Here is a 22,334-nt window from a genome sequence, read left to right as displayed (position 1 = left end):
CAGAGAAATCAGTGAAAAAAGTTTGATTCAACGATTCATTTAAGGTAATTTATATCCACACTTCCTTGTTTAATAACAATACGAAACGTTCAAAAGCGTAACTTAATCAAATAAAACCCAATGCCAACTGCATACAACTCGTTAATCGTAAATAGGACAGTGGCTTTTAACATTGTACGGGTACTTAAGTAATGGAAAGGCTATTTTCTTCAATAGTCTAGATATGGTTTTAAAGTTATCTAAATATTTAAACATGCACATGAAAAAAGCAATTTCGAATTTTATCATTTTTCTTTTACTGGTGTTAGCTATCATAAAAGGCGGTAAGTTAAAAACATATTTTTTAATTATTAGATCTTTTCTTTTCTATATTTCTAATTTCATTCATTCATTCATTCATTCATTCATTCATTCATTTTATTCATTTATTTTTTATCTATTTATTCTTGAATTTGAACTTAATACGCCCTCAATCGCTGAATAACATATTACCAATGACTTAAGCAATTTCACACATATCAACCAATCATTCGATCGATCGATCGATCAACCAATAAATAGAAAATCAGTCAATTAAATTTTTGAATTATTTATCTACTTATCTACTTATATATTCATACATTTACATATAAATATTTCATTTATTCAAATATTCTGTCAAATTATTTATTCATTTTATGTGTTCGTTATTTTGTAAAAAAAAACAACAACCAAATTTATTGTCATGAAAGATTTATTTTTCTTGAAACGGAATAGAAATTCTGTATATCCGGCCAAGTTTCAAAATAAAAAGGGCAGTCGTTCAAATGTAATGGTAAAAATGAGTGAGAAAAGGTAGATCTATATTATTAACAGAAAATTCAAGTTTGTTTTATAAATTAAATGATTTATTTTCATCTTGTGGTATAAATATAATTATAATATTTCACACGTAGCTAGCGCCACTCATGAAACATTTTTCATACCACTTGATGAAAATAAATCCTGTATTTATAGAAAAAAGAAAAAACTTGAAAAATATTCCAATTATATTTTCTATAAGAACTGCTACGCTCACGCAAAAAGTCATTGTTTTGATTCAAAAGATCTATCAACTTTTCCAACAGCTCAACAGTCATGTGACACAAATGTGAAAGATTTATCGTTACGGTACGTCTATCCAACCTACCATTACCAATACTTACGTCCACCAGAACATTATGAAGGCTGGTATAGAATGCCTATAGGGAATTGGCAAATTCCAGCGAAAAGTCAGATGTATAGTGTTTGTCCAAATGCTATATATTTTGTCGTTCTGACAGGTAACAATATTCTTCGAATTGTTATAGATATTAAGATACATTTATGTTTAATATAAGATAAAAATCGAATCATTATAATGCAGATTGTCATAGAATCATTTAATAGTGCGTGTGTGTTGTTTTTTTTTTGAATTTTCAGTCTTCAGTTATTTGTTGTATCAAACTGAGAGTATGAACGTATTTAAATATATAAATTTTGATTATTTGATTAAATGTATACATAAAAATTTATATATTTTTCAATTTTGTCTTGAAATATTGAATATTGCTTGCTTAGTGTTCTTTTTTTCTGAGATGACTAACTTCTCATTTCAAAACAGAAACAGAAATCATTTTGAATCATTTTAATAAAATGATATTTAGAGCGATATAGTCATTCACACATTTTAGAGGAACTACCAGCTACTTTAGGAGAAGAACCTAAAGAACTCAAGACGTGCATAGTAAATGAAGAGATAAGTCCTAACTGCTTGTTAGACGTTGTCGTTAAAATTCGTCTTTGTGGCGAAAGGATACATTATTATCTTCCGTATATGACATGGCAAGAATCATGGACACCGTACTGTTTTGGTAAAATTAATGTAAACTTTTACTTTTCCGAAAACAATATTGTTTTATATATTAATTTCGATAGACAGATATGCAAATAAATGTCCAACACTACGAGAAAAATAAACCGGTAAATATTTATATCACCCGTTTTAAAATGTGATTTTACGACAGTACAAAAAAAAACCGTTAAAGACATTAACTTGAAAACAAAACCTTCTATGTACATGTAATCAAAATTAGACGTAACTTTCCTAAAAGATTATCACTGTTAAATACCTAATGCAGACAGATACAAGAGCTATCTAATGAAAGAGAAATGATAAACATTTAAATGTGAAGAAACACTATGAATAAAAGAAAGCATTAGCTAAGATGCCAAAATGTTATAAATGTCGTCATTTACGATGAATGCCGCTGCGAATATGTAAATGAAAGAAACTTAATTAAGAAAGAAAGATGGCAGTTCACAGACAGCATATAAACTACAATAGTTTCATAGTTTAATAGTTTTAACAATTTCCAATTGCTGTTTTGACGTTTCTTACATTGCTATTTATTAACTACTTAATTGTCATCATGTAGATATTTTGAGACAAGTGTGTGTTTTAATAACATAATTATATCACATATATTTAGGCTTATTAATATATAAAGACTTGTAATAAAGGTCGCGTTTGAGATTGAATTCATACCTGGTTACGACTTGGTTTAAGCTTATTTCCATTAAAAATGTTACACATTAAATACATATACAAAGATGGAAATCATAAATAATGGGTACTTTGCTTCATTTGAATATTCAAGGTATTAGCGTTATATTGGGTTTCAAAAATGATATTTTCCTTCAAATATAGTTCCAAGTACAGCAGTTTTTCTACCGCCTGAACAACCTGTGATCGTTAAACCTGAACTTGTTTATACAGAAGAGAATATTGGCGGTCGTCGAATGCTCACACCTTCCTTACAGTTTAAATGCATGCCGGAAACAAATAGGACGATAATCTACAAAGTTAAGTGGTAATATTTCATTGTAATATATTCAATAAAATTCTATATTTTGATACAACTTTAAGACAAATGCTGCATTTTAAGAATTTATATAGCGGACCCTTTTTTGTAGTAAAAGCGGTTCACAAATTTTTCAAGAAACTTGTCAATTTGGTTTTGCTATTACTTTGTTATTGACATAGTTTTAATACTTCTAATTTTCCTTTTGATATCTTTTTTATTCGGTTTCAAATAATGTATATTGCATAGCAAGCTCAACTTACTGGAAATGCATTCAATGAGCTGCTTTGAGATCTAAATTTATGTTGTGTACAACAAACATATTCAAACATGTTCAGGTACATTGATGATGTGTTTACCAAAGAATATGGACCATCAACAGATGCTGAAGAATTGGTTTTGAATGAAAAAGACATGGGTAGAGATAGTCTTGGCTTTGAGGTATATGTTTGTTGAAAGAGTATACACATTAAGACAATAGATTTTAGAATATCTTTTAAATTTTTGTGTTAAATGTTTTGCAAACAACCATCATATACATTCAACAGTCAGTACTAGATAATAAATAATGTTTTGCTGTGGCAGTTTTGAAATAGTAAACTAATAGGGTATTTCAATTAAGGATTTGATATCTCATGCTTTCAGGTTAAATGTGGCGTGATTGAAGTAAATGAAACAGAAGATTCGAGTGAAACTTTAAGCGAACCTTTTTATGCAGGATTTCAGGTAAGTATTTGAAATTATTTAGATACATCATTTGTGGTACATTGATGAAAACTAAAGAGAATTTCAACAGGCTTCGAACTTAACCTTACTTGTGCTTGGTTAAAGTACAGAGTATTTGAACTAAATCATGCATTATTCTTCAGCAATACACTTAAAATAGATAGTAATAAAAATGAATGGGTGATGAAAACGAGAAGAAGGAATCTAATATTATTTGTTATCACAGGAGTAATTGTAATTTAATGTCCATTTGTGAAATGCTTGAATTTTCAAAGGCTTCATCAGAAGAAATTACCGTGAGTAAAAGCAGTTTTGAGGAGGTTACAATACAACAAACTGTTCCAATGGGATGCCAATATATTGAGGGTGAAGGCACGTCTTGTTCCACTACAGTCTCTTTATACGATGACAATCTGAGTGAACACCCATGTGATGCTGGTATATCTGCTGTAAATGCTGATAATGATGATATGTGCACAAACCAAATACAGGTAGGACCATCATGAGCAATACTTTTTGTTCTGTAGTTAAATAAATTTAACAAGAATGCAATTTTTATTTCTGCTATTATTAACACAGATTGTTTTCAAAACAGATTATAACATAGAAGACACTAGAAGAAAAAGAAACCTCATTTCTATAAGAATCATTTAGATAGACTCGATTACTTTGTTTTTATACTTTGACTTAAATCTGATTTATCAGGTTTGGAACTTAGATCAGAATAAATAAAAGTGAGGTTCTTATCATAATGCTATTTCACTTCGTTTTTTTTCCAAAGACTCTACAAAAGAAAGATTCATGGGACTCTAATAAGAAATATAAATTTAGAGTTGCTACTGTTGATAGTAATTATGATGACGGGAAAGAGTTTGGTGTTCGTGTTCAAATAGGAAGTACTGTAGATCATGCTATATGGAAAGGATACACAATTGAAAATATCAAGGTATGCATATCTACCTCATTTCCATAACAACTTCGATGACATGTTTATCTGAAATTTGAAAGCAGTTTAATCCGCTTGTTTCGTATTTATGTCGTATGCTAAAAACAAGAATAACTTAGTTTGTTCTCAAAATAATGTTATGATAATACAGACTTTGTTATCCTCCAGCTTGAAGTGCTTGGTATTTTATAATTGTATACAAGTAATTGGAATATCGTACCGCCTTCCATGTAATTCTTTAAGTAATCCGTTTCTTTGAATTAAACGTTACAGTTTTAGTAGGATTGTTTTTATGTTATTCGGTTTTTATATTTGTTATTATTTATTGTATTTTGAACAAATGATCGAATCCTTACATAATTAGGATTTTCGTCAAATATACAATGCGTACAGTTATTGGTTATAATAGGTCAAAGTGACTGATACTGGAACATATCAAAACAAAATGTGCTACTCGCACGTGGATCCACACATGAGAACTGGTGATGGAAGGTATTTTATGCTATTTTATGTTGTTTTGTGTTATCAGTAACTTTTAAGACAGGAGATAATATACTCTTAGGTTTCTCTTTTTGACATTTTTTATTTAGCTCTTGTGTTCGTTTTAAATTTCTATGTAGTCAATTTTGTCGCAAGATGTTTCCTCTATTCTTGTTTGTCTTGAATGTTTTATAATGAATTACAAGCTTAAGAGCACATCTAATGGTTCGTAGATTTGTTTCACAAATTAATATTTTTTCCGACACAAGACGCAATTATTGCCTTAAAGTTCGTGATTTTTCTTGAAGGCCGTATGAGAACCAAAGAGAAGGATATTACATGTTGTTTCAACACAAAATCAGTGACATTGAAGTTAGTATCTTTTATTTTATTTTTACTGTTTATATATAGAGATATACATTCTTATTTTCTCTGAAAATGTAAAAAACATAATTTTCTAGTACTGTATTTTGATATGATTATTATTTGATTAACCTAAATTGACTTTTTCGATTGCTTTTAAGTAATAATTGATAAAAAATAATTATTTGATATTTTATTTGTAAAAAAGGTACAAGAAAGAACGAAATACTGTTTTGGTGGAGGAAGAGGACCAGTTTGCGCATGCGCTGTTGCCGTTCGTGCTGGTGCTGATGTATTTATGATTAACCGCTGTGGAACTATTAACTTCCTAGACTTCGTCAATTGTGATGATGGTGGAATTATTCAAGTTGAAAAGTTAAACGATGCAGTTTATAAGGTACTACTTTAATGGTGAATTATGCTTTGCATATCTTTTTATGCTATGGTTTCATTTTTAAGTGGCATTATGCCTTTTTGTCATTGTGAAGTTCAGTTCAATCAGAAATATTTCAAAGAATTGATCATTTATGATGGTCGTATCATAGTTTGGGGACCTTTCTGTTGAAAATGTGTCTGAGTTAAATCGTATACATATACATGCACAGTGCGTTAACTGGAGTGCAGGTATTAGTTACCCGCACACCAGAGCATGTCCATTGATTGGCTCATTTTTGATGGGGTTTACATATTATGACGGAAGAGAAAGGGAAAGCGACAGAAATATCATATTCAGATGCTCGTTCATTGGTTACTTTTTCCCGGGGTTTCATGACTATGATACCAAAAGAGAAAGAACATCAAAACACTCGGCAATCTGATTAATACTCGGGGGGGGGGGGGCTACGCCCCCCTCGTACAAATCAGATAGCCTCGTGTTTCGATGCTCTTTCAATTACTTAATTAACCAATAACTGATAATTAGAAAAGTTTAGGATAAAATATAGAAATTGCCTAATTAGACTGTCCTACTGTCTTTGTCAACCGAACATAACCGAATTCTGAAAAAAAACTATGTGTAGAAACTCCCACGTGCCACTTGGGTTATTATATAATCATTAACAGTTGATTATAAAATTAGAAATAAGAATTATGGCAAAATTCAAACTTATTTGACATTTACTTGCACTCGCACGATTTATAATGTATGGAAATAATGTCACTTTAAATCTGATGTGCGTTTTTCATGATTCAGGTACATGTAATATTTTAATAGTTTTCAAGATGATTTCGTTCTAGATAATCACACCAACTGGAACGCAGGTTATTGTAAAATTACTAGGAGGACGTTACCAGAGCACGATGAATATCGATATAATTATGTCACCAAAAGATCTTGGGAACACACAAGGATTATGTGGTAACTTTGATGGAGATCCGAATAATGATTTCGTATTAAAAGATGGGACCCAAGCAAGCAATAACAACGATTACAGGTTTTCTGAAAGCTGGAGGTATAGCCTTTTTTTTAAATATTCACCAAAGCGTTTTTAAGCAACTCTCTAAATAACTTATTGTTTTGTTGATATTCATATTTTTACTTTTCTGAACGTATTTTATATTACACAGTAATGCAAATATATCAATGCATAAGATATAACATTATGGTCTTTTATGAAGATTGCCGGGAAATATCAACCTGTTCACGCTGTCTAAACGTGTCTTAGAAAAATGGGCGGCTAGGAATGAAGTGACGTGTCGTTGTGTAGACGGTATTTGTACTGTACAAAAGCGACGGGAATGTGGTCGAACGGCAAATTCAATCACAAAGAAAAAGTGCGACATACACAGCCGAAAGAAACGTGAGATGGGACCTGAAAAGCATCAGAAAGAAATAGATCGTCTCTATAAGTTAATGCAGACATCCAGACCCGCAATCGTAAAGGTTAGTCTTAGAACGTACAGACAAGCAATATTTTGTATTACATTTTCATTGTTTTACTTTCAACGTCTTAAAGAGTGTTCTAAATGATTCTTTAATCAAATACATGTACATACGTTATCATGATATTTACATATAAATAGTTATTTATTGAATTTATAATAGCCTTATTACAAACAAAAATGCAACATATGTTCTCGCAAAGATCAAAAATCATTTTTGTTGTTTACATACTGATTGGGTTGGCATGTCAGGAAAATGCCTAAAAAATAGACAGTTCGGTTTTTTTGTACATTTCTATCAAGGTTTTTTTCCTGTACAGGTTATCCATAAAAAACCTTTAAAATGCATGTTTTTTTTTTGTCTGGGGGTTTATTGTAACGATTAAATTTTAAAAAGCATAATCTTCTAAAAAAATTTTATTTTAATTTTTGAACATATACTTCAAAAAATACCGCAGGAAAAAAACCCTTTTGTAATTCCATAATATCAAATGGCACATGCACGAAATTTGCTAAAAATTTAATCTTATTTAAAATAGCGCATCTTTTATTCCCCAAACTTTTTTTTTTGATTACAAAAAAAACAAAAAATTCTGTTAAATCATTTGATTACCTTTATACTCTTATCACCTCAAATAAAAATACAATTTCTTTCTTTCTATTTTTATATCCAAAATCAAAAGAGAAATATGGATTTAAACATAAGAGTTGCGGTAACATAATATCAATCATACTATTCCATGTTTTCAGCGAAGTACAGAAGAAACTAATATAACAACTGAAGAAGCTGACGCAATATGTAGAGAGTCAATTTACTCTAGTCCGGCCATCAGGGAAATGCCGGATAAAACTGCAGGCAAAAACCCGGAAAAATTATTGGGCAATGTTTTTTTAGTAAGGTTTAATTTATAATCATTTTTACATTGAAAATTTTTTTTTTCAAATGTTTCATATTTTATTCTTTTTTAATAAATTTTTTTATTTTGGAAAATTTTTTCAAGGAAATAAATATATAAATTTTTATAAAAGCGGGAATCAAACGAAAATCTTGGGCGGTGTGCTGTTGTTTGCTTTAACCAATAAAAAACGTTTTGGAAATAATTTATGTCGCAAACAAAACTGATGAAGTTGAAATCTTCCTAAAACAAACATGTGTGGGAAACTGCAGTGGAAATGGATTTTGTCTTGACACAGGTTTGCTGTATTTTATCCCATATCAACAGAACAAAAATGCTGCATCTTATTTCAGTACCAATATTTCCTACATACACGTATAATAATATATACATATGTATATAACCTGCATCATTTAAAAAGATAAAAGTGGAAGTCATTTTAGTGAGAAAAATGTGATTATTGATATATTATGATGTATTTGATCTTTTTTAATAAATCTTTTTTTTTGTTTATGTGTAAAATAATATACAGTTTACAACAATATTAGATATAAGAATGCTTGTTCCGTTCCGATATTTCTATAACATGATTTGTTTTCTTGAGAATATTATGATTGTTTTAGTTTCATTTTTAGATTCAATATGTAACCTATCTTGTTCAAATTATACTACTCATGAGCTTTATCTGTACATTTAAAGTTACATTTATATAAAAAAATCTGTTTCATATTATTTTTAATTAAATGAAACGTTGATAAATAACAAAAAAAAAAATGTCACCGGGGAGTTCAACGTCATCAATTCCGCTCTATTGTTAATAGAAACAATTTTGATATTGGCAAGACGACTTCTTTTTAATTTCCAGGTGAGTGTAACTGTACAGCATGGTACAGGGGATCTGATTGCAGTTATGATCTACGTGTGCCTGTGGTGATAGAAGATATCCAAGGTGGAGGGGAATGTGACAAAGCCAATTCTTCTGACTGCACTTGTTTTACTATTCGAACAGATAACATCTTTGATGGATTCTATTGTCAAATATCTTATTTCCAGGGTAATTCCATACAGTCATGTTATTTGTTTTTAAAGTTTTTTAATGGCTTTATCAACCGAAATTTTGCATTCCGTTCAATCAAGATTTAGTGCATATTTATATGGATTGAAAAGTCTGTTTTTTTTAATCAGCAGGGATGCCGATCTGTTACAGAAGTACATACAATGGTTGAAGAACTTTCTAAGATCGATATGTCAGTTTTTTTTGAATATCTGAATACGCTTAAATACGTGACATGGGGAATAACATATGTTGCATAAATATTTTGTATTGTTATAATTTTAAATAATTTGGGCTTTCATTGCTCCCTTTCCAGACATTTGTCAAACTAGACTTTTCAATAATAACATTTTAGGTTTTTCTTTCGAAGTTTGCCCATTTTATTGTGCATAAATTCATTTTAACGAATTTTTCCTAAGATCAAGTTTATATTACTTTTCATTATGTACATGTATACAGAAAAAAATGAAACAATATTTTTTAAAAGTTTAAACTTGTTCTTAAGGTTTTTATTCCGCCTCACTGTTATTAAATGTTTTAAATTTCCAGATAAATAAAAACTGGTCACTAGAAAAACTTTATTTGAGAATATAAAGAAAAGGTCGGATATGAAGATATTTTCACAGGCACATGGTGCTTAACATCCGAAAACAAGAAGATTGCTGTTATCGGAAATGACAGACTATGTTCACGTGTATAGGTTCTCCGCAAGCAATGACGGAAAACCCAACTTTGGCAGATCCACAAACAGTTTATGTGTATGATACAAACGTGTCATGATGTTTAATATAAAATGGAACAAATTATGTGTTACTCTTAAGGTAAATTGATGAAAACATACGTGTTTTAAAAAATGGGATTTTTTAAATTTTCCCTTTTAACAATTTGGGTGTTTTTTTTTTCATAAAAATAATAAATTTTTTGAAGAAAAATCTTAAAATGAGTCTCCCCTTTTTTTAAATTGGGATTTTTTAAAAATTTATTGAAACCAAAATTAGAAAAAAACAATTTAAATTTAAATCATGTTGATTTTCCTTTGGGATTTAAAACCCCCCGGGGGAAATAGTAATTGGGAAACGAATTTTTTTTTCCCTCATGAACATTTCCCAAAGTTTTAGGGTGAAAAAAATAAATCCCTTTAAAGGTTCCCAACCCTTTACAATGAAACAATAGTAAAATTCACTTTAATGCGTTTTTAAAAAAACAAGGGTTTTTATTTAACGTGTTTTAGTAGATTTCAAATTATTCCTGGGTTAACAATCCCGTACAGTCCCCAATTTTTAAATATCCACAAAAATTTTTTACTTTTCGCATGCTAAAAACAATTTTAAACCTTTCTCACAAAATACATCTAAATTTTTATTTTTAAAAAGGGCAACTTTTGTTTTTTATCGAAGGGGCATGTTTCTAGAAGGGGGAAATGTCAATGACAAGTCATGTTTTTGTAACTCAAAATTTAAAAAGCTCGAAAAATGGAAAAGGTACTTCTTTATTTCATTTATTAACTATTCTTTAAATAAATTTTTATGGGTCTTTAATTATGGTTACAAAGAAATTTTGCATTACTTAATAGCAACCCCGTTACATAAATTTTTTTATTTTTTTAAAACATATTTAAAAAGAAAGATTTGTTAAAACCAATTTTAAACCCGTTTCTTATTTATCGAGTCAGTTGAAATGAAATAACATCTTATTCTTTGAGTTGAGTGGCAGCATCAAACTGACATATTTTCATAGACGTATAAACATGCGGTGGGCGTTATAAATGCTCGGAATTTAATCAAAATGTTTATATATTATGTTTTTCACTTTTGACAAAATTGCTTGAGGGATAACAAAACCTTATCAGTCGAAAAATGTCGACTAATGCCGGATAATGTCGAATAAACCCGAAGCCGCTTTTGCTTTTTTTTTCAGCAACTTTCGGAAAATATATATTTAGTTAATTTGTGTCCACGTCATTATTTAAGATATTGTGAAGAATGCGTCTCAAATACATGCTCATATATTACATTACATTGCGGACCTGGTTTGTTTCAGTCTGTTCATGAGGGATAATGAAAAATTTGCAACATCCCTCACGCTCCCTTGCACCGGCTTGATCTGTATGCAATAAAAGCTTATGCTTTCATTTGTAACAATCATTTAGCCATTGACATAACTAGCTTCACTGTATTTCAGAGGTACAACCAGTGTTTGAATGGAGGAACTTGTGGCCTATCGTGACAACCAACATGCATGTGATTGTACTGCAGGAATATACAGGAAGTACTTGCGAAACAGGTAGCCCCTTAATTTTTATGATTTTCATCGTAATAGTATTAACAATCGAAATGCCACGAAATTAGGTAAAAGAAAATATGCCGGCAAGCCCTTATACAGTCGTTTTTACACAGTAAATTCACGGTCTTGATTTTCTTTTAAATAATGTATAATATTTTCTGTCTTGATAGAACGCATTATTCTAAATGTGACATTTGCAATGTGTCATAAATGAGTATGATATACTGTATGACATGTAAACTTTGATTATTTTTAAACTTTCAGATATAGATGAATGTTTGTCGCTTCCTTGTAAGAATAATGGCACGTGTGTTGATGTTGTCAACGGATATATTTGCAATTGCTCTGCTGGATATGAAGGCCAAAGCTGCGAAACTGGTAACATTAATTAAACATATCTAAAGGATCACAGTTATTTGACATTTCATAGAGGTCTGACCTGCCATATTAACCATTAAGTTAAGTTTCCTTTCACTTACTAAAACACACACAAAGCAAATATTTGCAACGTGAACACATGGTAAATGCGTGATTAGAGCAGTGCTGGAAATATTTTCTTTTCCAACATTGGACCATGGTACGATGATGATTTGTTAGGTATGTTGAAAATTGTTTTCAGATATAGACGATTGTGCAGAAGACCCATGCGGGACTAGAGGTGAGTGTGTGGATAAAGTGAATGGATTCAGTTGCAACTGTAGACAAGGTTACACTGGTGATGTTTGTGAAACAGGTTATATACTTTTAAATTTTGTTCTTAAAAACCTGTATGTTTTATATAAAATTTATATCAAAAAGACAGTTTGAAAGGGATAATCGGTTTGATTTAATAAAGGGAATAACTGTCAACCGATGTCATAAACGGTAATTTATCTTATTGAAGTATTTCTGATGGAAGGGTACTCAACAAGTAGTAGTATCTCGTGCAGAGGTACATAATATAATATTGTAAACACCACTCGGCGTCCCCACTGTTAAATTCTAGATATCGGGAAGTAAAAGACGATCAAAACGTCAGAGAAAGCGGGAACATTTTCTTGACAACTCAAATTGTTCAACCCCAAACCTAGAGTAATAACGTTCACAACACCTTTTATGTTATTTAATTAGAGCAATCATCACTTCTTTTGCAGTACGACATTTGACAAAATAAACATTTACCGCTTTCTTTCAGATTATAGACGAAGTGTTATCTCAGCCATGTACGAATGGGGGTTCGTGCGTAAATCAGGTCGATGGGTACAATTGCACAGTGTGGATGGGCTATGGGGGCGCCACGTGCAATACTGGTAAACTTAAAAAATAATAATTTGAAGTTTAAAAAAATGTTTGATTGATCTGCTTATACTAAGTGTGAAAAAGGACTTTTTTCTTTATCTTTTTTTTAATCTAACAAAGTTTTTCATCAAATTTGATAAACATTTAATTAATGAAAAAAGCAATATACCCTTTTCTTTTAAAAAGGGGTTGACAAAATGTTTGTCCCTTTTCAAGGGGAACTGTACTAATTTTTCGGGCTATGGGGTTCCCTTTAGGAAAGGGATAAAAGGCAAAATTTGTGAAATATAAAAAAATTATGGATTTTATTTATCCCAAATTTACTGCTGCAAAAAAACCTAATAAAAAATTAATCAAAAAAAAAATTTCCAATTTTTACATTCAATTTTTAAGGTTTCGATGGGGGAACCCCCTGGCTTCGATTCGCAAATGTTTGTTGGACAAACCCCCAAAACCCCAAAAAATTGTATAAAAAAAAGGTATTTTACAAATGATACCAACAAATATCTTTTTAAAAATTAAAAAAAAACAACAGAATTACTTTCAATAATGTTGTAAATATATGCTGCTTGTTATTTACATTTGTATAGATTATTGTTGGCACATACATGCGTTTACATTCAATAATACAATTCCTGTATGGTACTGAGGTACTAAGTGTCTTTGTTTGATTTTTCTTAGATATCAATGATTGTGTACCATACCCGTGTCAACATAATGGTACTTGTGTAGACTTTGTCAATTTCTATACATGTACATGCGCAGATGGCTATAATGGAAGTCATTGTGAAATAGGTATTAAATGTTTGTGTTTTATCAATCTAAGTGCCAAAATGCAATTCAAAGGTGTAAAGTGATGTTGTATCTATATCATAAAAGAAAATCAAACATGTATAAAATTCATTGCAATAATAATTGAATGATTGTCATGTGTATTTTAATTATGTTATCTTCGATTTCGATATGATGATATACATAAGTACAATGTATATTGGTTTTAAAACACTTTGCAAAGAATGCTGTATAATAACGATAATTATAATTTCTAGAGTAATAATGATAATTATAATGATAAAATGATAATGATGATGCTGATTATGGTGATTTATTGAAAAACAATCTGAATAAGAAATGGATGATATTTTCAGATATAAATGAATGTGAATCCAGTCCCTGTCAGAATGTTCAATAATACAAAGAACAATATTAAGCAATCAGTTACTTTCATTCTCTTTTCTTTTCATAATACCTGCATTTTTAAGAAACCTTTCGGGGGCATTCGTGACTTGGGTGACAGCTCTTGTTGATATAAATGATGTTTATTGGTTGTAAAAAAATTTGAACATATGTTTTAATATCAGGACTGTTTTGTCAGTATTAATTAATAATATTTTCAGATATAAATGAGTGTGAATCCAGTCCCTGTCAGAATGAAGCCGAATGTAAAGATGATGTCAATCAATATTCATGCACGTGTAAACCTGGGTACATCGGGACCCACTGTGAAACAAGTAGGTGTCGTGATTCAATAATTAAATTTAATTTGTATTGATTCCCTTATTTGAGCAAATCGGAACACAATTTCATTATTTATTGTTAGTATAATTGTCCAACAAAGATGTGTGTGAATGTGATATTAATCTTTAATATTTAGGTTAAATACAATCTTTAGAATAAAAATCAAAGTTTTAACTTATTTGAAAATTTATATATAGGGCGATTTAAATGGACAGAAAGTTTAATTCTTCTTAATGCAGACATTTTTATTAACATTATTAGACATAGATGAATGTCAATCCAATCCGTGTCAGAATGAAGCCAAATGCATCGATGAAGTCAATCAATATTCATGTTCGTGCAAAGATGGATACACGGGTAGCCATTGTGAAACAAGTATGTATCTTATTAGTGTTTGTTACATCTATCATTTTTGTTAATTTTCTATTTATGTTTTCTGATCTGTTTTAAAATATCCAGAATCTACAATGTTTATTTCTAATATATGTATTTTTATCTTTTTTTGAAAAATCCAGAATCTGCAAAGAACTACATTTTCTTCAATAAGAAGAAAAAAGAACATTTCTCTTTTTACAGAAATTGCTATTTCTATGAATTTCGTCTTTATTGGAAGCAGGAATAAAATAAAAAGAGATACATTACTTTGTATTTGCATGTTTTCTATTCTAAAAAGAATCTTATATATTTGATGTTATGATGCTTTATCTGTTAATATTCCTATGTAAGGTCTTCCAATTAGTAATTTCATCTGTTTTTGCATTATCAGATAATAGATTGTAGTGTCCCGTCCAAGTCCGGTCAGAAGAAGCTGAATGCATGCGATGCCAAGTCAATTCCCAATTGGATTCCTGTTACGTGTAATGGGCAGCACAATTTGGCGGGAAAGAACAGGGTGAAACAGGGATTATACGGGTTAGATAAATTTTACCCCAATAAGTTTCTTCAATAATACGTTGCAGGGATTATTAAAATTTGCAAGTTTTTAAAGTACCTCATGAACGGGAACACTATTAAAGTTTTAATACTCTTTAAACAAGTTGTGGTGACTATACTTTTTAAATTGCGAATGGGGTTCAGTCGAATCAATTGTCAGACCAAAGTCCAATGTACTTACAAAGTGATAAATATTCATGTACGTGTAAAGCTGGCTATACTAGCAAACATGGTGAAACATGAACTAACACAATCCTTGTGTATTGTGTATATTTTTAACATTCGTGACTTCATATTTTACTATATATTACATTAAACATATGGATATACCTTATGAAGGACACGTTATTTGTTGGTAAAATGTTCAGTATGAGTGCTTATCTATTGTGATCAGAAATAGACGAATGTCAATCGAGTCCATGTCAGAACGGAGCTGATTGTACTGACAAAGTGAATGAATATTCATGTACGTGTAAAGATGGCTACACCGGGACCCATTGTGAAACAAGTAGGTATCGTAACACAGGTACTTGAATGAATCTAAATAGAAAAAACATTATAGTACATATTGTAGACTATTTATATAGGACCATTTCATTTCATTGTATTCATTTATTGTCTACATATCCGGACAGCATAGTAACTGGTTATTTCATTGTTGTAGACTTCATACCTGATTTTATTTCTTTCACACCTTCGCAAGGGCGAAACGTGTGGAACATGATGCTTTTCTTTCAATTACATTATGTACAAATTAATTTACATCATCAGATATAAACGAATGTCTATCGAACCCGTGTCAGAATGAAGCCGAATGCGTGGACGAGGTCAATCAGTATTCATGCACATGTAAAGCTGGCTACACAGGCATTCATTGTGAAACAAGTAGGAATATTTACATATCTTTTATATTCATAAATTCAGTTAGACTTAGAACTGAATTCATATAGTTTCAAGTTTCAAGTTTATTTCAAAGTACATTTGTACAATATGTCCATGCATACACAGTACATATAACAAAGCATACAATACAATCAAATGGTCAATGTCACACTTTATAAAACATATATCATTAAGTTACACAGTATTTTAGCAATCAGAAAACGTTAACTATAAATAGAATATACTATCAACATGTCTCAATTCATATACTTGTAAATAAATACTAAGGAAAGATACCATCCTATTAATAAGGAAGTAAATCACAAAACAAAACGAAAATAAGTGTATGTAAGATACAGTTATACAGCGTTTGGGACAAACTTTTGATTAACTATAAAGAATAGTGTTTCGAACATCGAAAGCTTTAAATATATACATTGATAAGTTTCTAATTTCTATTTCATTGTCTGAATTCATCAATGTAACAAATTTAGGTATATTTGGTCTTTTCCAAAAGTGTTTTTTTATATATTTTTTTCGTAATTCATTATATAGAGAACATTCTAAAATAAAGTGAAATTCATCTTCCAAAATAAAACAATTTTTACATTTCCTATCATCAAAAGGTATAGCACTAGGTTTATTCATATATACATGTACTTGGAATCTAATGAATACAATACGCTATAAAGCACAACATATTGTACATGCGAAATTTGTACCAGATTATGGACATATGTAAAGGGAGGCGGTAGAAGTAATGTTTAACGTTTCTATTGCTCAACATAGTTGTTAAGTCGGGTCACGGCATAATTTTGTCATGTGACACATGTTATGGTTCTAACTAAGAATCGGACTTGAAAATAATGAATATATGACCACGTACATATTTTTAGTTGAGCTTAACTAAATACGTTAAAAGGTTATCCTGAAACTAGTAAATAAACAATACAACATATTTTTTTTAAATTAAAATAACTTTTTGTTTCATTTCGGATTGTATCTCGAAAAATGTGCCTCCTATTTTGATTGAATACGTAAATATGCTTTAATGTTTTGTATGTTTTGTTGCTCAAAAGCACTACTTTTGTACATTTTTTCGTAAAGGAGGTTTTTAACAGTATTTTTGTTTAACTTTATCAGATGTTAATGAGTGTCAATCGAGTCCTTGTCAGAATAATGCTCAGTGCGTGGATGAAGTAAACCAATATTCATGTACGTGTAACGCAGGCTACACTGGAACACATTGTGAAACAGGTAGATCCACATTTCCTTATAACCTATTAATATAATACTGTAGGAGTAAAAACGTATCCGTAAAACAAAACATAGGATGGAGGCATTAAATTCTAATTTCATTACTCTTTTTTCATTAGATATAGACGAGTGTCAATCGAATCCATGTCAGAATGAAGCCGAATGTAGAAACGAGGTCAATCAATATTCATGTTCGTGTAAAGATGGCTACACCGGAACCAACTGTGAAACAAGTAGGTATCGTAATATCAATTAATATCTAATTTGACTTGAATACCATTTATGTAGAGGCTTTGTCAAATTTGATGGATAATTTAACATAAAATCTAACAAGAGTTTATTCCATTATTTTTTGTAAAGTGTATGTTCCTTTATCAAAATAATTGTAATTGCTTTTGATGTGTGCTTTATTTAAAGGAATTCAAATATGTTTTACAAGTACCCAGTATTTTCCTCAATACAGTTAATTTCACAATTATAAATCGTATACATAAATAGACATAGATGAATGTCAATCAAACCCGTGTCAAAATGAAGCACAATGCATTGATGACGTCAATCAATATTCATGTTCGTGCAAAGATGGATACACGGGCATCCATTGTGAAACAAGTAAGCATCACTTGTTGTCATACTTATCAATTTAATTATTTATTCAATCATAATGAATTGGTTAAATTTCTTAAATAAAATACAGCACATTTACAACAAAATGTATCAATCACGGCCTTGTAATATTATTACTCTTGTAAGATAAGTCCGAGAATCTACAAAATAAATTAGAAACACAATCCGTCAATAAAAAATGGTTTTTAGTACTTTTTTATTTTCCCATTTTTTTCACAAATGAAACGCGATTTGGTTTTTAAAATTTTTTTAAAAAAATTTGTGACGGGCCCGTAAAAATTTTTTTAAAATTTTGAAAACATCGTGTATTTTTTTTGAGTTCTGTAAATTTGGTTTGGGCTAGTTTCTTTATATTTTATTTTATAAATTATCACATACAATCAATAGAACACATGTCAGAATGTTGCAATTCCCATCCTGGGGGAGAAGATTCCAAAAAAATTATTTCTGTTTTTCAAAAACCAGATTAAATAAATGTCAGTCAAATCCCTTTTCAGGGAAGACGCTGAATTTCAAAAAATTATGTACGTGACAGCTGGTTTTCACTTTGGGACACATTGTGAAATATTAAAGAAAAATAACGCCATTTGTTTATTTTATCATTTAAGGATTTTTCTATAAAAAACTTTGAAAAAAGCTGTCGAACGGTTTTATTGTTTTTGTTGAAAATTTTTTTCAAATTTTTTTTGATGTTTTTGGGTTTTTTTTCCCAAAAGACATAAAAAGGTGTCATCGAGTCCATGTCAAATGAAACCGAATGCAAATTTAATGTCCAAACAATATTCTTTTATAAAAATAAAGCTGCTTTCACGAGTACCCATTGTGAAACAGGTATGTATCGTAATATATTATAATATATAAAAATGCAAAAACTTTTTATTGCACTACTAAACTAATTAATATTGTTGTCCGTTAATAAATTTAAAACGAATACAAACATGTTATTTTGTTTCATTTGTTAACTGTTTATTTATAGATCCACACAGCTTAAATAACTTCTAATTGTGATTTTTTTTCTTAAAGACTCTTGTATAATACAAGTTTTAGATATACCTCACATTATCTCATAAAAATGCAATATAGGGTGTTAAACTGATAATTTTTAAGACAGTTATTTTATACTTATTTTAATTGACATTGTCAGATATAAATGAATGTCAATCCAACCCATGTCAGAACGAAGCCGAATGCATCGATGAAGTTAACCAATATTCATGTACGTGTAAAGATGGATACACAGGCGTCCGTTGTGAAACAGGTATGCATCGCAACCGAATTATATATATTTTTTCATTAACTTTAGTAAAAAATAACGGTATGTAACTAAAATATCTACGAGGTCAGATTGACTTAGAGGATCTGGTGTCCAGAAGATTAGAACACAAAACTGACATGTACAATTTATTTAAAAAATACAAATATTTTACTTACTATTATCAGTAATATATACGGTTTTATGAACTTATAAGTAAAACAAATTATTCTTAAATGCTCCGTTCATGTTAAAAACCCGACCATACGTTTCAATACATTTGAACATTATTTCGAGATGCACATATTTGTATTAACATCGTGTGTGCAATTAATTTAAATCACTTAACACTAAATTATACCAAAGTACCCTGAGATTATTATTTAGGGCTAAAATAGTTTGATTCATAATTTTTAATGACTGTATGTCTGTCACTCATTTTTAGAAATGAATGAGTGCCAATCCGACCCGTGTAAGAACGACGCCGAGTGTGTTGACGAAGTCAATCAGTATACATGTATTTGTAAAGACGGCTACACAGGTTCCCATTGTGAAACAGGTATAGCACCGGATTATAATTCATTAATTTATAGGTCCGTTAAATTTGTATTGTTTTTGAAATTTTTTGAAATCCAGATCGACATAAAAAATATATATATTTTTAAAAAATCTATGTATGTTTTACCTTCATAAGATATAAATGAGTGTGAATCGAACCCTTGTTTGAACGAAGCCAAGTGTATAGATGGTATCAATCAATATTCATGCACGTGTAAAGATGGTTACGAGGGATATCATTGTGAAACAGGTATGAATAATTGTAATCAAAATTCTGTTTTCACATTGTCAGATGTGTATAAGTGTGTATGAATTAAAAGTCAAGCTTACAAGATGATAAAATGATTAAGAAGCATCGATAATGGCAATAATTATTATTTTATATGTAAAACATTGCTTAACAAGTATACGTAACATTAGGCGACAAACACAGCAGAATGTTACACAATTTCAGTGGTTAATGTCACAATAGTCCTACAATTTAAAGAAAATTGACGGATTGATTTGATGTTAATATTTTAACAAATTTCTTCTCTAAAGATCAACGCAGATATATTCCGACAAAGACAACATTGGTGAATGCAAAAATTGTCTTCTCACCAGTTTTTTTATGAAATATTATTAGATATAAACGAGTGCCAATCAAATCCCTGCCAGAATGAAGCCGAATGTAAAGATGACGTGAATCAATATTCGTGTACTTGTAAAGAAGGCTACACGGGCACACATTGTGAAATAGGTATGCATCACAATTACTTTTTACACTATATATATTTAATTCATTTTCATCTCTTATAATAGGGTGATGGTTTTGAGCATATTGAAACATGTCATACAGCATAGAGCAACATGTTCTTGATATTGCCTCTTTGTCACCATTTAGTAACATGTCTGAACTAAATGCATAATTTTCTCTGCTCTATTATTTGCATATCTAGATAACTGTTTGTTACATTTACAGACATAGATGAGTGTAAATCCAGCCCATGCCAAAATGATGCACTTTGCATAGATGGTGTCAATCAATATTCATGTACGTGTCAAGATGGCTTTTCTGGCATCCATTGCGAGACAAGTAAGCATTATAAAGCACCGATTTACCATCCCTATTTAATAGCATGATATGTAAATAATTAACTTTGTCATATGCTATAAGTGTAATCCTATGCCTCCTAAAATTGCAAAAGACAAAATGAAAATTCTATATCATTCAAATGAAGAAGTGCCCTTCTGAGAAAACATACGAATAAGCCTCCCATCCCTCGCTTGATTCCCGTTATCTTAAAGTTATCTTTAAAGAATTTGTCATTCATTGAATTCATTGATATTGCTATAATAAAGTTTAAAAGATATTCCTTATTCCTTATCAACTTTGCCAGAAACTGAAAAAAGAAATCTCTTTTGTTTATCTCAAAATAAGCAATTACCTGCTGGAACAACATGCCCCTTCCCCCAATTTGATTCCTTTTATCTTAAGGAACTTGTCTTTCATTTAATACATTAATATAATAAAGTCAGAATGAACCGACCGAACTACCACCTGCGCCGCCCAATCTCTGGCTTCAACAAAGTCCGATATTTGGACGTGGACATGAACATTTAGAATTTAGAAACATTTACAAAATCAAATAGACTTAACGAATCTGTTCGATTTTGCAACGTTAATACGCAATCGTTGATACGCAAATTTGTTAAGATTTAATGAAAAAAGAAAACGTATTTTATATATGTTTATTTAAGATATAGATGAGTGCGAATCTAACCCGTGTCAAAATGACGCCGAATGTGTAGATCAAGTCAACCAATATTCATGCTCGTGTAAATATGGCTATATGGGTGACCATTGTGAAACAGGTATGTGTTCAAGTCATTATTAGGCTTAATTGTAATACAGTAAAAAAAAACATACAAACGACCACCCCGGAATTAAATCTGAACGCCTCATGATGAGCAAAAAAAAATATTTCAAGAAATTCAATCTTAAGAAAAATGTATTAAGATCTTCAGAAAAGAAAAAAGATTCAACATTTAATGAATTATTTACATATTATGTGCGATTTATGACTGATTGTGCAGTATCAATCACTATAATTCTACTGCGTTACTAACGCTGTAAGAGGTTTTTATGTATATTTTGACATCTCTTTTTGGTAATTTACGTGGATTGTAAGTGCCGTTTGCAATGTGTAAATTACTTTCTTTGTTCAATTCACAATATTTTACTTTTAAATACATTTTCAAAATTTTCATGAAAATTAGAATGAATCTGGAGGCAAACTGCTTTAAGAATTACCCACTGTAAAGACAAATTATAAACAAACTATACTTAAAAATGTTTTTTAAAGAAAATATTCCCCATTAAGGACTCGTATAACAGTTTACTAAATAGTTCATTTTAGTTTTGTTGACCTTTGAACAAATTAATTCATTTTACAATGATGAAAATCCATTAGCACAATTCAGTCCATCAAATACTAGTGACATTCATCGTTTAAAATGTAAACGATACCTATATGTGAATTACGGGAGACAATGCAGA

General features: G+C 30.2%; 2 protein-coding genes across 2 annotated transcripts in view; both read left to right on the top strand.

Annotated features, from left to right (window-relative positions):
• The first annotated feature begins 820 nt into the window (after positions 1–820).
• LOC132756923 (von Willebrand factor D and EGF domain-containing protein-like) lies at positions 821–8,169 on the top strand. Its single transcript, XM_060748069.1, has 14 exons — positions 821–824; positions 1,107–1,301; positions 1,692–1,871; positions 2,708–2,870; positions 3,200–3,302; positions 3,507–3,587; positions 3,863–4,078; positions 4,369–4,533; positions 4,943–5,025; positions 5,322–5,385; positions 5,585–5,773; positions 6,613–6,827; positions 6,994–7,258; positions 8,008–8,169. Exons 1-14 carry the CDS (start codon positions 821–823, stop codon positions 8,167–8,169), a joined length of 2,085 nt encoding a protein of 694 aa, XP_060604052.1.
• A 3,259-nt stretch (positions 8,170–11,428) lies between these two features.
• The window catches only part of LOC132756922 (fibropellin-1-like), a gene marked incomplete at its 3' end in the record, with an annotated part of 29,926 nt that continues 19,020 nt past the window's right edge, over positions 11,429–22,334 (top strand). The window contains exons 1-18 of the mRNA XM_060748068.1: positions 11,429–11,490; positions 11,755–11,868; positions 12,110–12,223; positions 13,450–13,563; positions 14,166–14,279; positions 14,548–14,661; positions 15,614–15,727; positions 15,991–16,104; positions 17,245–17,358; positions 17,478–17,591; positions 17,857–17,970; positions 18,787–18,816; positions 19,130–19,243; positions 19,683–19,796; positions 19,932–20,045; positions 20,421–20,534; positions 20,757–20,870; positions 21,536–21,649. Of these exons, the coding sequence (XP_060604051.1) occupies positions 11,442–11,490; positions 11,755–11,868; positions 12,110–12,223; positions 13,450–13,563; positions 14,166–14,279; positions 14,548–14,661; positions 15,614–15,727; positions 15,991–16,104; positions 17,245–17,358; positions 17,478–17,591; positions 17,857–17,970; positions 18,787–18,816; positions 19,130–19,243; positions 19,683–19,796; positions 19,932–20,045; positions 20,421–20,534; positions 20,757–20,870; positions 21,536–21,649 (1,903 nt within the window). The remainder of the gene's footprint in view (positions 11,491–11,754; positions 11,869–12,109; positions 12,224–13,449; positions 13,564–14,165; positions 14,280–14,547; positions 14,662–15,613; positions 15,728–15,990; positions 16,105–17,244; positions 17,359–17,477; positions 17,592–17,856; positions 17,971–18,786; positions 18,817–19,129; positions 19,244–19,682; positions 19,797–19,931; positions 20,046–20,420; positions 20,535–20,756; positions 20,871–21,535; positions 21,650–22,334) is intronic.

Source organism: Ruditapes philippinarum, unplaced genomic scaffold, assembly GCF_026571515.1.
Source record: "Ruditapes philippinarum isolate M1 unplaced genomic scaffold, ASM2657151v2 ctg1299_1_1_1_1, whole genome shotgun sequence".
NCBI classification, from domain to species: domain Eukaryota; kingdom Metazoa; phylum Mollusca; class Bivalvia; order Venerida; family Veneridae; genus Ruditapes; species Ruditapes philippinarum.
Note: the sequence above shows the minus strand (reverse complement) of the source record. Positions and strands in the feature narration are given on the sequence as shown.